This window comes from Typopeltis vanoorti, chromosome 11 (assembly GCF_054136105.1).
Source record: "Typopeltis vanoorti isolate ZY-2024b chromosome 11, IOZ_Tvanoo_1.0, whole genome shotgun sequence".
NCBI lineage: Eukaryota > Metazoa > Arthropoda > Arachnida > Uropygi > Thelyphonidae > Typopeltis > Typopeltis vanoorti.
Window position 1 is genome coordinate 119,784,949 of NC_143559.1, and position 15,433 is coordinate 119,800,381.

At 34.5% G+C, this 15,433-nt stretch overlaps 1 protein-coding gene across 1 annotated transcript in view; it reads left to right on the plus strand.

Annotated features, from left to right (window-relative positions):
- Positions 1-15,433, plus strand: part of LOC150102002 (eukaryotic translation initiation factor 4H-like) — a 144,300-nt gene that overhangs the window by 114,232 nt on the left and 14,635 nt on the right. Inside the window, exons 6-7 of the mRNA XM_090399948.1 lie at positions 4,382-4,666; positions 13,570-13,737. Coding sequence (XP_090256074.1) covers positions 4,382-4,666; positions 13,570-13,737 — 453 coding nt within the window. The remainder of the gene's footprint in view (positions 1-4,381; positions 4,667-13,569; positions 13,738-15,433) is intronic.

Sequence of the window (15,433 nt, forward strand, 5' to 3'; positions counted from 1 at the left end):
CATAAAATACTGAAGAACTTGGTTATTGTTGCATGTCCATGACAGTTTAAAACTGCACATCCAGCTAGCAACCTTTATCCATTCTCCTAGGACAAACTCCATCCACTAACACACATCCTGAAGCATTTAAAGTTCCATGTGTCTACAACTTAGCCTACTATGGAGAGTCCAGAAGATCTACTTTACAGTTACTATCATTATGACAAGTTATGATTGACAGATCAGAAAGTGTATCTGCACTCTGGATAAATCATATAGTATTAAATGAAAGAAGATGACTGCGTTGCCCGGAAGTTCATTACAAGTCTGTTTTTTTTTTTTTAGAATCAAGTGACTCTGAACCACTCTCCTAACCTCAATGAGTATGGCTGCATTAATTTACCAAATGTTTGAGAGGCATTTATTTTATGACTATCTCTAATCTGACATTGCCGAATCAACTTTCTTTTCTCCATCCCTAGAAGTCACCATGATAGTGCATTAAATCATTTTTACTTGTTATAGTGAATTGTTTCTACAACTATTTCATCAAGTGCTCTGTATTCAACAATGGGTATATTTTTATTCTCAGATGTTGGTTTGAAATCCACTGAAATATTAGTAACTTAATAAATGATTACTTTGTGGTGTTCGTATAGTGAAGCACAACTATGAAAGTGCCATGTTTATGGTTGAATACTATAATTGTGTCTTTTTTTTTATTTTCCAGATTACTATTTTCTGAGTAAATCATCTGATAATCATAATCATTATTTAGAAGGATTTCATCTTTTAGTCCTCCTTGTGTGGGTAGCAGTGTTCATGTCCACATAGTATTTCTACATTCTATTATTTACATAATTTTTTACAATGATGGAATTCATCATCATTTCTGTTGAGTTTTTTGGTTGTTCAAGCAGTCAACTTTTCATTATTTGTCCTAATTACCTGACAAAAACACTTTGAAGCTTGTTTATCCAGGCAGTGTCCCAGGTGGCATTCTATTTCATTGTGTTGTATGATATGTCTTGGAGTTTTCTAACCAACTCCTAAATTGTTAGTTCATCCTTCTTAGTTTGTATAGGAGCGGATACTTATTAGCAAGCAACACTGGGAAAACAAGAAGTAGACATTGAGTCAGAAATCCTGGTTGCTTCACATTCTTGCAAAGAATACAAAATTCAAGTCTCCTCCCATTTTCCCACTTTTGGTCCTTAAGCAGTCTCTTACAGACAAGCCCATTGTACTTGAAACTGCATTCAATTTTATATATTTATCTTCTTGTTTAATATTGAATAGAGTACCTACTCTCTACTCTGCTTGAACTCCATATCCTGAATAAATTACTATTTAGCATGACTGACACAACCAAACTTTAGAATGTATGGTTTCTTTGTTCTAGTAACAACACCATTTATATTAGCAACATCAAAAAATCATCTTCACCCAGTGTGAGACCATCATTCTTCTTATTGGAGGCCTATGGTGGCTTGAAAAAAAATCCATGTATAGAGCAGTAGGTATAGTTTTATAACTTTTCATTGGTCATATTTGCATAATATCTATCTATCTACACACACACACACACACACACACACACACACACACACACACACACACACACACACACACACACACACATTGTTAAAATTTAAAGTTACCAAATTTTGGCAAGTAGCATTAGCTCTGTCTTGAATGCATATAACATTATGCTGTGGTTCAGCTTATCTTTGGTCCTGGTTTGTTGAAGTTTTGATTAATTGAGTGGATACTTATTACCAAAGAGAATAAGATTTACATGTCAGTTGTAGACATATCTTCCCATAATAGGAAATTGATGGTATACACAAAATTGATATTTACACTGTATAATAATTTCATACTTCAGTATGCAATTATTACATCTGGTAATCTTTTAAAATTCATCATCATCATCATCAAATTCCTGCCATGTACCCTCAAGGGGTGTACAGGATATGACAGTACTACATGAAAAAATTACATCATTACTAACTTCCTATCTACAATTTTCCTCCAAATCAGTCTGTTACTTGTCAAGACTCCAACATTATCAGATCTTATATTTCTATCGTCTAAGGCACTTTGTACCATATCAATCCACCTATATCTTGGTCTTCCTCTGGGTCGTTTTCCTGCCAACCTGGCAGAGAACACTTGTTTTGTTAATCTTTCCTCTCTCATTCTATTTAAGTGACCATACCATCTGAGATTAGCTCTGCTAACGCATTCCTGGATGCTGACAATGTCAAGTTCTTTCCTAATATCCTCATTTTTAATATGATATTGCCATTGATGCCATCTGTTCACGCCTCTAATCTTTCTCAGGAATCTCATATCTGCAGTCTCTAGTCTTTGGTCAAGTGTTTTACTTCTGACCCAGCTCTCAGATCCATAAGTTAAAATTGGTTTGAACACAGTCTTGTATACAGCTAATTTAGTGTTCCGACTAATTTCTTTCTTATTCCATATGAATTTATTCAATTGACTTCCCACGATACCAGCTTTGCTGATTCTGTTGTCTATTTCTATATTTAGTTTACCATCTTCAGTAAAAATTGTGCCTAAGTAGCTGAAATGTTTTACTTGTTCCACAGGTTCTCCATTCACAACACAGTTGACATTTTCAATGATTCTGCCTATTTTCATTGTCTTTGTCTTTTTATTGCTGACCTTCATACCATATCTATTACAACAGCTATTCAATTTAGTCAGAGAATCTTGCAGACTTGTAGCGGATTTATTTAGAAGTATAACATCATCCGCATGAAGCAAAGAGCTGACATTAACATCTCCAATTTTGATATCAGGTTTAATACCACATTCCTTCATAATGTGATCCATATAGATAATGAATAACAGAGGGGATAATGTACATCCTTGTCTCACACCAGATTTAACATTAAACCATCTTCCTGTACTTCCTTCAATTCTAACTGCTGACTCACAACTCAAATAAAGACTAAGTATTGCTTGATATAATGCCCCATTGACACCATATAACTGCAGCGTATTGAATAGCTTCTCTCTTGGCACCTTGTCATATGCCTTTTCCAAATCGACAAAACTTAAATACAGATCTTTGTTATATTCCCATGCTTTCTCGACTATTTGTCGTAAAGTGAAGATCTGATCCTGACAGCCTCTATTTGGCCTGAATCCAGCTTGTTCTTCACCAAGCTTTTCTTCCACAATTCTTCTCAACCGTTTCTCAAGTATACTTGCATAGATCTTACCAGGAACACCCAGTAGGGAAATACCTCTGTAATTCTCACATTCAGTTTTATTTCCCTTTTTATATATGGGTACTATGAGAGCTCTACTCCAATCATCGGGAATTCGTCCCTCTGTCCAGGCTTTCTGAACTATGCAGTGCAGCCACTGTAAGACTCTTATACCACCATACTTCAGCATTTCTGGTCGAATATCATCTACTCCTGCTGCCTTTCCACATTTCAAGCCTTTGATGGCTTTTTCTACTTCAAGTATGGATATGTATTCCTAACTGCATGCCTGGTCAGTGTTTTTTATCACTGTGCTGTCATCACTGCTTGTTTCATTTAGCAGTTTTTCAAAGTAATTACTCCATACTTCAAGGATATCTTTTTCTCCTGTTTTCATTTCACCTTTATCATCTCTAATTCCTTTTACAGCACTCTTTCCTCCATTCCTAAGCTTCTTCAACAACCTCCAGAATATTTTGCCACCTTCTTGATATTTATTTTCTATATTCTTGCCAAAGTCCTCCCATGACTTTTGTTTAGCTAGTTTTACACACTGTTTAGCTTTCTTACATTTGTCTCTGTATTCTGTAAGAGTAAAAGCTGACTTATTTGCCAGGAACTTTTGATATGCTTTCTTCTTTTCCTTCACTGCCTCTTTAACTTCCTGTGTTCACCAGGGAGTTCTGATTTTTTGATCCTTGCACACAACCTCACCACATGCCTCTCTGGCAGAATCAATCAATGTTTCCTTCAGAGTTTGCCACTGAATCTCCAAGGTTTGTTTCCTGTTCTTAAACTCTTTCATTTTCTTTTCAATAATATTTCTGTATTTTAGTCTACAGTTCACATCTGAGAGCTGCTCAACTTTTATTCGCTTTAAAACTTTCTTACAAGTTATTCTTCTCAATATGAAATTCAATTTTATCTTTATTTTATCTTTTAAAATTGTGTTTTTGAAATTAGAGAAAAAAATTTTTTTTTAGTAAAATCTGAAAATCTTATAAAAATTGTTATATGTCTTATAAATTCTGGTTATAGACAGTTTTATCCAGAATTTATTAATATTTACAGCAGCAGCACATATTAAATATCAAAATGCAGCATAAGAAAATATACGGAAATTTATAAAAAATTTAAAAATTGTTTGCTTTATTTATCAGTGTCAGGCTTTGACCGTGGCCGTGGTGGTGACAGAGGAGACAGGGGAGATCGAACTGGTGGCAGATATGACAGAGGTGGTGGTGGTGGTGGTGCAAGAGCAGGTGCCTATAGAGGAGGTTTTAATGACAGAGAAAGGGATCGGGGAAGTGGAGATCGAGATTTTGACAGGGGATCTCGTGGTTTTGCTGGTAGTGGTCCACCTGTTCCTTCATCTGTTGGCGGAAGAATGGGTCTACCCAGAGATAGGAGACCATCAACTGAAGAATTTAAAGAGCCATCAGCAGGTTCGAATATGTAATTTTTAAATATATTTGAAGTACGTTTAAATATTTAAAATTTTCAATTTATGGATATTTTTCAAATTCATGCATATTTCGAACTTTATTTGCACTAAAAAATTAATTGCAACATAAAGTATGTTGTTGCAACTAGACCTGTTATTTGTTTCATGCCCTCACTTTCTTTATATTAACAAACACTGTATTTTTGACAAGGTGTTCTGAATGCTTTATTAAATTACAGTGTGGATTTTAATCCAGGAGATTCTCACATCCAACCATTATATATTTCAACCTTCTTTCCCCATAATTGAATAGCCACCCAGATACTTGAAATCAATGAAAACTAAAGCAAAATTTCACTTTCATTTAATAAGCAGAACAGCACAGTCAGTGATTCAACAATGACTGTTATCAATGGCATTCATCTTGAATAAGTTGTTTAATTTATTATATTATATTCTCAGTTGGTGTTTAAATTTATATACTATTCTTTTCAAAAAAAGAAGAAAAAAAAACGCCCTTAATTCTGATTTGGAGATATTTCTCAGTAACAGTGCAGAAGTAAGAGGTCTGGAAAAATTCCATAATCCCTTCTTTACATGTGTTATGATGTCCACTTGCGGAATAGTGTCAGCAGTTAAGGCTGCGTTAAAACTTCTAGATAAAATGCAAGATGACCAATAGATTATGACCTTTTACGGTGATCTAGATGTTTCATATGTTTTTCTTTTTTGTGTTGCAGCCAGTTGAACTTTTTATTTAAATTATATTTCTTTCAATTAAAACTGATATGACTTCATTGGCTGTTAGTATGCCTACAATGTCCCATAATTCTACTAGTAGTGATGTTGCTAATCCTGTGTGTATTAAGGAGAACATATCGACTATATTTCATCTCAGTGACTGAGATGAAATATAGAGGTGATTAAACGTGTTGTTTAATTATTTATATGTGCTGTATTTATTCCATTCAACCCCATAACGAGTTCAAACCAGCACTTGAGTCTAAATAGTCGATTGTTAATACTACATGGAATAAGCATAGCTCCTTATTGTTTTTTCTTAACATCTCTCAAATCCATAAGTTGAAATTGGTTTGGACACTAGTTCTTCTATACCAGTATAGAAGAACTAGTTTTTTTAGTTAATTTCTCTCTTTATTCCATATAAATCTATTCAACTGGCTCCCCACCATATACCAGCTTTGCTTATTCCATTATCTATTCCCAAATTTAATTTACTATCATCATTAAAATTTGTACCCAAAAAGAGTTCCAATGACTTGTTCTGGATTTATAGTGGAGTATAATCATCTGCATACAATAACAAGTGGAGTTGAATGTATCCAATTTGGATAAGGCATCACACCTTATTATTAAAATACTCTGGATTAGAAATAGATTTTGAAAGTTTTACCATAAGTTATATTATAAATTAAAGATGTCAAGAAATTACATTCTTAGTTTCATCCTTTATCCAAGTGTAAGCAAATATAATAATAAGGTGTGACACCTTTTGGCTACTTGTATATGGAAATATGACTTCTGCATTTCTTCAACCTTGGTATCACTTCTTGATAGTGGCCCTTCCCATAATGTATAGCATTAAAAATGTCTGTAAGGATATGCGCATTGCATTATAGGATACTAAGGCAAATTAAAATTAAAGATGCCAAGAATATAATTTTTTGACATCTTTAATTTATAATATAACCAAATAGAAAAACTTTCAACAGTCAACTCTCACTATAGCAAGCTTGTAGAGACTAAAGGAATATTTTGCTATAGTGAAATTTCTTTAGAATTGCATTTTGCTTATGAGGAAGGAAGTAGTTTGTTATAGTGAGTCAGTTTGTTATAACAGTGTTTGCTGTGGTGAAAGTTAACTGTGTATAATCCAGATTTGAACAGATGTCATGGATCATGCTTGTTTCCATCATGGTAAATATTTCCTACATTCTTTTGCTTAACCTGCAGCACCTTATGCTGGACCATGTGTTACTTCGTGTAATATGCACTTGTTATATTATCTATAGACTGGTCCCTACTTCTCTTTCTTTTCTCTTTGGTTTTTTTTTCTTGCTCTTTCTCTAATGCTGTTTAGAATATTCATGTGCATCCTTTTTAATTTCTTCTTATGCAGTGTGCCTTCTCTTCCAGGTTTTTGCCATAGCTAGTAGGTTGAATCCCAAGATGTATGGTAAACATGGTAGGAGTGACCAGATATTATTCCTTAGAGAAATAGAGTTGACAAGAATCAAAGGCCAAAGTGGGCAGGTTTTCTTCATTGTCATATGTATTTCTCATAATGATAGAACTGACTTAAATCCAAATGGGAGTCCTTTCTAAATAATGTATTTGTGAAGAACATCATGATAAGGAAAATGAATATCTGTACTTGCTGTCTGTGTCAAAACTTTGAAAGGATCAGAAAAGGAAGAACAGTTGTGTAAGGTACTGGGGAAAATGAATTCGGATATACTTACTTATATTTGCAGAACTAAGAACAGAAATAAATAAAAAAAAAATTCTGAAACAGCTAAGTATATTTTACATACAACTGGAAAAGTTTTTAATCACGTAGGAATTTGAATTATATACGTTGCATAAAAGATGGAAGAATAAGAATCTTGAAGTGTAAACTAGTCTCCCATACTCAGATTGAAAATCAATCAGTCAGAGTTTTAATTGAATGTAATACAAATATATGCACCTACCTCCAATCATCAAATGAAGAAATTGATTGTATCTGTGAGGATCTCTCTAACACTCAGAGATAATGCATGTCATCAGAAAATTTTAATGAGAGACTTTTGTAAAGCAGATAAGAAACAAGAGGAAGAAAGCGCTGCTGTAAATATAACAAGTACAGGTCAAAGAATTGAGGGGACAAATACTTATTGTATAACCGAGAAGAGACCTCCATATAGCCTTTAAAGGAATGCGGAGAACCGACCAGGGCTTCTGACCTAATGTCCAACCCTCACCGTCTCGTGGTGCACCCTGTTGGGTATCTACCTGGATACTGAATGAACGAGGATGGGCTGGCAATTTGGGATTTAGCCGACCAAATTGTATTCTTATTGGCTTAAACCAATATACAAAATGATGGTACAACATGACAAAATTTCATTCCGGCTATGGTGTCGCCCGGTTAAACAAGGGCTCCCATTGTTTTCGCCAGAGAATCAGGGCGAACAGCGAAAAGTCAGCTACTGGAACAAATCTGAAAACACACGCCAACTCAACATCACCAGAATTAAAGATCGGTACTATCAACATAAGAAGACTGAATGGCAAAGAAATGGAGCTAGCTGAAGAATTAGATAAGTACCTGATCGACATAATAGGGGTGACTGAAACAAAAAAGACAAAAACTGGTGAGATCATTCTGAGCAAAAAATACAAAATGTTATATTCAGGAAATGACAATCAAGGAAAAGAAGGAGTAGCCATAGTATTCAACACAAAATACAAAGCTAATCTTTTTGAATGGCAGGCAGTCTCAAATAGAGTGATGTGGGCAAATATCAGAATGGGGAATTGAACAATGAGACTTATTTCTGCCTATGGTCCCACAGAAGGTAGAAGTGGAGGAATTTTTTGATGCTGTAGAAAAAGCAACTGACACAATGAAAAAGGAAAAGTTGGTCCTTGTTGGGGATCTGAATAGCATATATATCTAAATAAATAGTAGGAAATGATTGTGAGACATACAAAAATATTTTGGAAAAATTTGGAGAAAAGAGCTAATCTAATAATTTCTGCTCAGGACATGGACTGGTTATTACTAACACCATGTTCCAACATAAAAATGTGCACAAATTCACATGGAGAGAAGAGGCAAGGAATAAGAAAAGTCTCATTGACTATGTTATTGTTGATAGTGATGTTTTCTCCCTGGTGCAGGACACCAGAGTATACAGAGGATTTGAAATTGGAAGTGATCACTATTTAGTCTTGAGCAGAATAAAATTGAATTTCATTTTGAAAAGAAGAGCATGTAAGAAAGTTTTAAAGTGAATAAAAGTTGAGCAGCTCTCAGATGTGAACTGTAGACTAAAATACACAAAGATTATTGAAGAAAAAATGAAAGAGTTTGAGAACAGGAATCAAACCTTGGAGATTCAGTGACAAGCACTGAAGGAAACATTGGTTGATGCAACGCTTCATATCACTTTATTCGATTAAACAAAGTTCCAAATTGGTCTAATAAGAAGCAAGTTCTTATGGATTGGCTCTCTGCAAATAACATTTCTCATTCCCCAGATATGCGAAAAATTGAATTGTTTAATTTGGTCAAAAGAAACTCGCCCACAACTAAACTATTTAAATTCGACATGATGCTCAAAGAGCATGGATTTCTAGCTTTGAGGCTACCACCATATCATTGCGATATTAATGCTGAGTATGTTTGGGCAGAAGTGAAAGGTTTCATTCGCCATCGCAACGTAACTGGAGGTATTGACATGTCGAAACTTTTTAAGCTTTCAGAACAGGCGACTGAAAGTATTACAGTTCAAAACTGGGGAAAATATTGCTCTCATGTCACCTCATTCGAAAATATATATTGGGATAGAGTTGGAATTATCGAAGAATTGTGCGAACCTTTGGTGATCAGTTTAAGTGAAAGTGATGGCGATTCGGACACCGATTCAGATGACTCTGAAGATTAAAAGAATTTGACAATGGTATTTTTTTCCAACATTTTTTTGCATGCTATTGAGAGTCACAACAAGTCATAAATAATTAATCAGTTTAGGACATTAAAGTGTTCTCAGTTCTCTCAACTGTAAGTTTAAAATATCTAAGTTCATTTGAAATAATTTCTGTTTTTCTGTATAATTCTTTTTATTTTATAGAAAACTTTCTTAAAAATAAACTTAGTTACGTTTTTGTTTTATGCTATAGCTTTTTTAATTTTATTAACACTCTACGTACATTTTTCCAACTGTTATATAAGCAAAATGGTTACACTTTAAAAACAGCAATGTTCGTATAAGAAAAGCTAAATTTTCCGACCTGTAATAATAAACAAACTGAGTTTGTTTATTATTACATCCCAGAAGACAGACTGATTACCCTATTATCGGAATGGATTCTCCTTTTTCTGACATGCGCAGAAGTGTCGAGGGACCTCAAATCGGTGGGCGAACTATACCTTAGTAGTATCTTCTGTGGGACCAATAGGCAAAAATAAGTCTCATTGTCCAGTTCCCCATTCTCATATTTATCCATATCACTCGACTTGATATTGCCTGTCATTCAAGAAGAGTGGCCTCGTATTTGGTGTTGAATACTATGGCTACTCCTTCTTTTCCTTGATTGTCATTGCCTGAATATAACATTTTGTTATAAAAATCAGGTGGAAATTAAATCCAGCATTTATTTCAAAGCCGAATACAGAAACTATAAAAGTTGCATATGAAATTTGACCAGGTTGCTTACGGGAATACACTTGCCGGCATTTAGGAGTTGTCCTAACCTGACCTTATAGGAAACGTGATCGCTATACCTAGGCATCCATATATTCGCCTCCTGTTGGTCCATTTTGATAAGGTTTCACTTGCCTGACAGCTGTTTCAAACTGGTTGGTTTTCATCAGAGACCAGGCAGAAACCTTAAGAGAGCAAAAACTCTTTTTTAATACTAAGAAATTTGAAATGTCGGATATGTGTATTTTTCATAAGCGAACTCTCGGTCTGTATGTAAAAGTATTTACTAAAATGAAGAGCCAAAAGGTTTCATCTAATGAAGCTAGTACCGATCGAACTAGTACAAGATAATACCAATCTTGAATTCTGGTGATGTTGAGTTAAGGTGTGTTTCAGGATTTGTTCCAGTGGCTGACTTTTTGCTGTTTGATCAGGACCCTTGTTTAACCAGCCGACACCCCAGCAGGCATCTAAATGGGTTAAATTATTCAAATTATAATATATACTATAAATGACCAAATAATCATAAATTATAAATGACCAGACTTACTGTGACATACAAAAGTATCTTTTACAGATATTCTCTCTAATAATTTTAATAATCTCAGCAAATTCCTTCAAATACAATGACAGTATTCTCCCTGATCTTTTTCTCGCCTATACGCAAATTCTTATTATCCTTACTACAGATGTCATCACTTATTACGGTAGATATGTAGACGATGTACTTACTGTGCATTGGCAACCCAAATGCTATACAGCAATTAGTTCATTCAATTCACCTTTAGCTCCAGATTAAAATTCATAGCTCAATGCAAGGAAAATAAAACAATATCCTTCTTAAATTTGACTCTCATTAGATTCAATCATCATATCAGTACCAAAGTATACCACACACTTACAAACTCTGGAAATTATTTGCATTTCACTTCCTATCACTCTTATTGTGTCAAAAAATCTATCATATCGACACAATTCATTAACGCCTGCCAATACTCATCTTCAGATACTGCTTTAAACCAAGAAATTACTCTTCTGAAAAATATTTTCAGCTGTTGACAGTATCCAAGCAACTTATAGACTATACTATTCACTCAGCCCTAAAGCACGTCTTCTCCACAAAACTTCATATCAATGTCACATATAGCTTTAAAATTTCCATATATCCAAAACATCTATAAAGCCATAAAATGAATATTCGAATTATAAAATTGTCTTCACTACTAACAACAACAACCTACAAAATTTACAAAAACATAGAACCACAATAACTCAGTCAACATGCTGCTATGTCATAATGTAGTCTTTCTAAATCGAACATATCAAGATTGTAATATATTCCCATATCTGACTATCTACTTGCTGCTACAAAATCTAAACAAACCCCAGAAATCATATCATTACTTATTTTCAAGGAAATGAGTCCAAACTACAATGTTCTGAATTGCTGGCCATAAGTTGTTTATGTTGTTTATTATTTTAACGGTATAATAGAACACAGAAACTAAGTAAATAATTAATTTATTAACTTGATGCTGATATTTCGCTGGTATTATAACCAGCATCTTCAGAGCACAAAAACACTGTTTGTCACAATACGCGAGACTAAAACAACATGGTGTACATTAACAAAATTGTAGCAGCAACACAAAGACTAGAGTCCTGATTTTGGCGCCCTCTATCTGAAAAAAAAAAAAAAAAAAAAAAACGCTATCATATATTGCTAGAGTCCTAGAAAAGTGCTAGTTTTTCCTTAATATGACTGTCTCCCAGATCTTCGGCAAGTTAATACAGCCATATTTGTTGAGATTTGGGGTGTGTTTTAGGGCTTCTGTCGCCTCTAAGAACAATCTCTCTGATTTATATGGGTTTCTGTGTAGTACTTTTGTGTTTTTCCAGTTGATCCTGTGTGCAGGGGTATCCAGAGCATGGTCTGCTAGGCCCGACTTCCCATAATGATATTTCCGGACGTATCGTTTATGTTCGCTGATGCGGATATTCACAGTTCTTCCTGTTTGACCGTAGTAGGCTTGATTGCATGAGCAGGGTACTTGGTAGACTCCTGGATGTGATAAAGGAGGAATGCTGTCCTTGGGTGAGCGGATGAGGGTGGCTAATTTGCTACATGGTCTGAATGTAGTGCGTAGTTTATGTTTAATGAGAATTCTTGAGATCTTTTCGGATGTGCCTTTAATGTAAGGGATGGTGACTGTTTTGTTGTAGTTCTCTGTGGTGGATGGTGGGAGGGGTTTCTTAGGAGTGTTTAGTATTTTGTTTATTTTTTGTGGATTGTAGCCGTTGGCCAAGAAGGTGTGGCGTAAGTGAGTCAGTTCAGCAGTAAGAGCCTTGTCATTTGAACAGATTGCTCTCGCTCTATGGGTTAGCGTTTTTAAAATGCCATATTGTTGAGAAGGATGATGGTGTGATTGTTTGTGTAAGTATCTGCCTGTATGTGTGGGTTTTCTGAAAACTGAAAATGATAAGGAACCATCTGGGAGACGTGTTCTATTATACCGTTAAAATAATAAACAACATGTTCGACGAACACATAAGTCTGTCCACACGTTTGCTGGCCATAAGAACCACCCAATGTGCTATAAACACAAAAAGGCCTCTGGAATCAACCAACCTCCTTCAATTACATTTTACAAAAAACTGTGTGGCAGACTCAGTTAGTTTTGAGCTTCTAATCAAATATTTTGTTAAGTTTTCACCATCTTTACTTCCAAGACATTCAAATGGGCATATTAATTAATATCCTTTATTTTAAACCCTTAAATTAAACCTTTAAGCCTACTTGATACAAAGGACTTGCTCGATTGCCAACAAATAGCTTAGCTTTTTTTTCCTACTGTAAATATTTAGAAGTATCATGATTTTTCAGTAATTTAAAGTATTCATATATATATATATATATATACAATATTTGTTTTTGCTATGAAATTCTTGGTGCATTATGCATTTTGATTAAATGAAGTCAAAGCTTTTCTTTGGGCTGTTAGCTTGTTTGCTGGAAGTTTCATCAGAGTAATCTTTTTTTTTTGTAATTGCAAATATAAATAACATGAATATTAAAGATGAATATGTACAGGTCTTCACAGTTAGATTTTTCATACTTACTACAGTGGTAGTAAGTAAATTTACTTTGGCATTGTTGACTACATTATCATAGCACTGCTGTGCTCAAAGAATTGCAACTAAACCCACCAAATGGTTTAAAATTAGCCTATAATGGCAGTGTAGCAAAAGAAAAGCACATTATACATTGCTTTGTATTCTCTTTTGAATATCACAGCTTCTCTAATTTTATAAATTCTCATTTATCAGGTTGGAGAGTACTTAAATTGTAAAATTTTTAAAGTAGGTTTGCATTAATTTAAGAAACATCTTTTAAATGCTATACTAAATAGTTAACTATAAAAATCTTTTGTGCAGAGTAATTAATAAGTAACATATTTACAATCTTATATAGAAGATTCTGCCCAGCGGCCAAGGCTGAAATTAAAACCAAGGACAGTAACAGCCCCAGTGAATGATATTGCTGAGACAGCTAGTAGAGCAAGTATATTTGGGGGTGCTAGACCGAGAGATGAAAGAGTTTATGAAGAAAGGCGGAGAAAAGAGTCAGGTGGGAAAGATGGTGAGAAATTTCTTATTAGAGATTAAGAATCTGATAACTGTTTATTTCCTGGATGGTACCTTCAAGGATAGTCTAAATCAGCGTTTCCCAAACTTTTCCTATGATGGAACACTTCACAAATCCTGAAATTTTCACGGAACACCTTGGTTATTTTGTAATGTATTAATTAATAATTAATTGTTAATTTAGCTGATTTTTTATTATTAATTAATAATTGATCATTAATTATTAATTAAATATAAACATCATTAAATTAATTTGTGTTGATTTTCATTGACATATCCCATTCTGATCACCAAAAATTTATAATATTATAAGTACTTACGAGTAAATGCAGACTTTTTCTCCTGTGTGCTGGTAGTTTTCCCCTCCTTTTGTACATCCTGGAGATCACTTTGTAGGCTGGTGGTGGATGACTCACAAGCACCTTCAATAAGAGATTTCTTAATACCAAAATTAAACAAAGTCCCTTGTCTCTTATTCATATTAAAATTTAAATCTGCAGGTCTATTACTTTTAAGAAATCACGACACTACGGTTTTTGAAACTTTCATCCTACAATACGAACTTGCAAAGAAAGTATTCAGTATTACTAGATTTGTGAACCGGATACAGACTACCTTGATCTTCAATTTTAGTGGAAAATTTTTCTTTATACTTCCTTGCTGATTGGTCACTAACATTTGCAACACAGATGTTATTCTTTCAGTTTTGAGAACAGAGGATACGCTGCCTATTGTTGTAATCGGCTTGCAGGCAATTTTTATGATCGGTCATAAACAGCAGTATTCTCTTTCCTGATTGTTGAAAGATTTCGATGTGTGAAAATTAACATTAATTCATGAATATTTCCATGTTTAAAAATATGCCACTTGGTCACTGACATTTGCTACACAGATGTCATTTCCTTCCGTTTTGAGAACAGGATATGCCACCCATTGTTATAATCTGCTTGCAGGTAATTTTTATGACCGGGCATAAACAGCGGCATTCCCTTTCCCAAATGTTGAAAGGTTTTGATGTGTGAAAATTAACGATAATTCATGAATACTTGAATACTATGGCAAAAAAAGGTTAGGAATGGCTAAAACAACAGTCAGAGACCTGTCTAAAATCTGGAAGGATGGATCTATCTCCATGGGAACAAAGTTGAGGATTTTAGATACAGTTGTTTTTCCAACAGCGACTTATGGATGCGAGACTTGGAACCTAAAGAAGTCAGATAAGAAATGGATATCTGCTTTTGAGATGTGGTGTTACAGAAGGCTGTTGAGGATATCATATACTGAAAGGCGTACAAATGAATGGGTGTTAGAAAAGATTAGTAGAACTTTAAGGCTCCTTAAGGATATTGACAGAAGAAAGTTAAAATATTTTGGACACATAGAAAGGATGGAAGGAGGACTTCTCAGAACAGTAATAGAAGGTAAAGTTCCTGGAAAAAGAGTCATTATGTAGACCATCAATGAGATGGATGGATGGTGTGTGTGGAGTGACTGATCTTCAGAGAGTTGAGGCTGCCAGAAAAGCAAACAACAGGACTACATGGCGAAGCCTGGTGTGGAACATCACCGAGCATCGGAGTGACCATACGGCATCTATAGATGCCCAGTGAACATAGAGAACATGAATACTTCCAGGTTTAAAAATACACAGCTTGGTCACTAACATTTGCTACACAGATGTTATTAGGCAT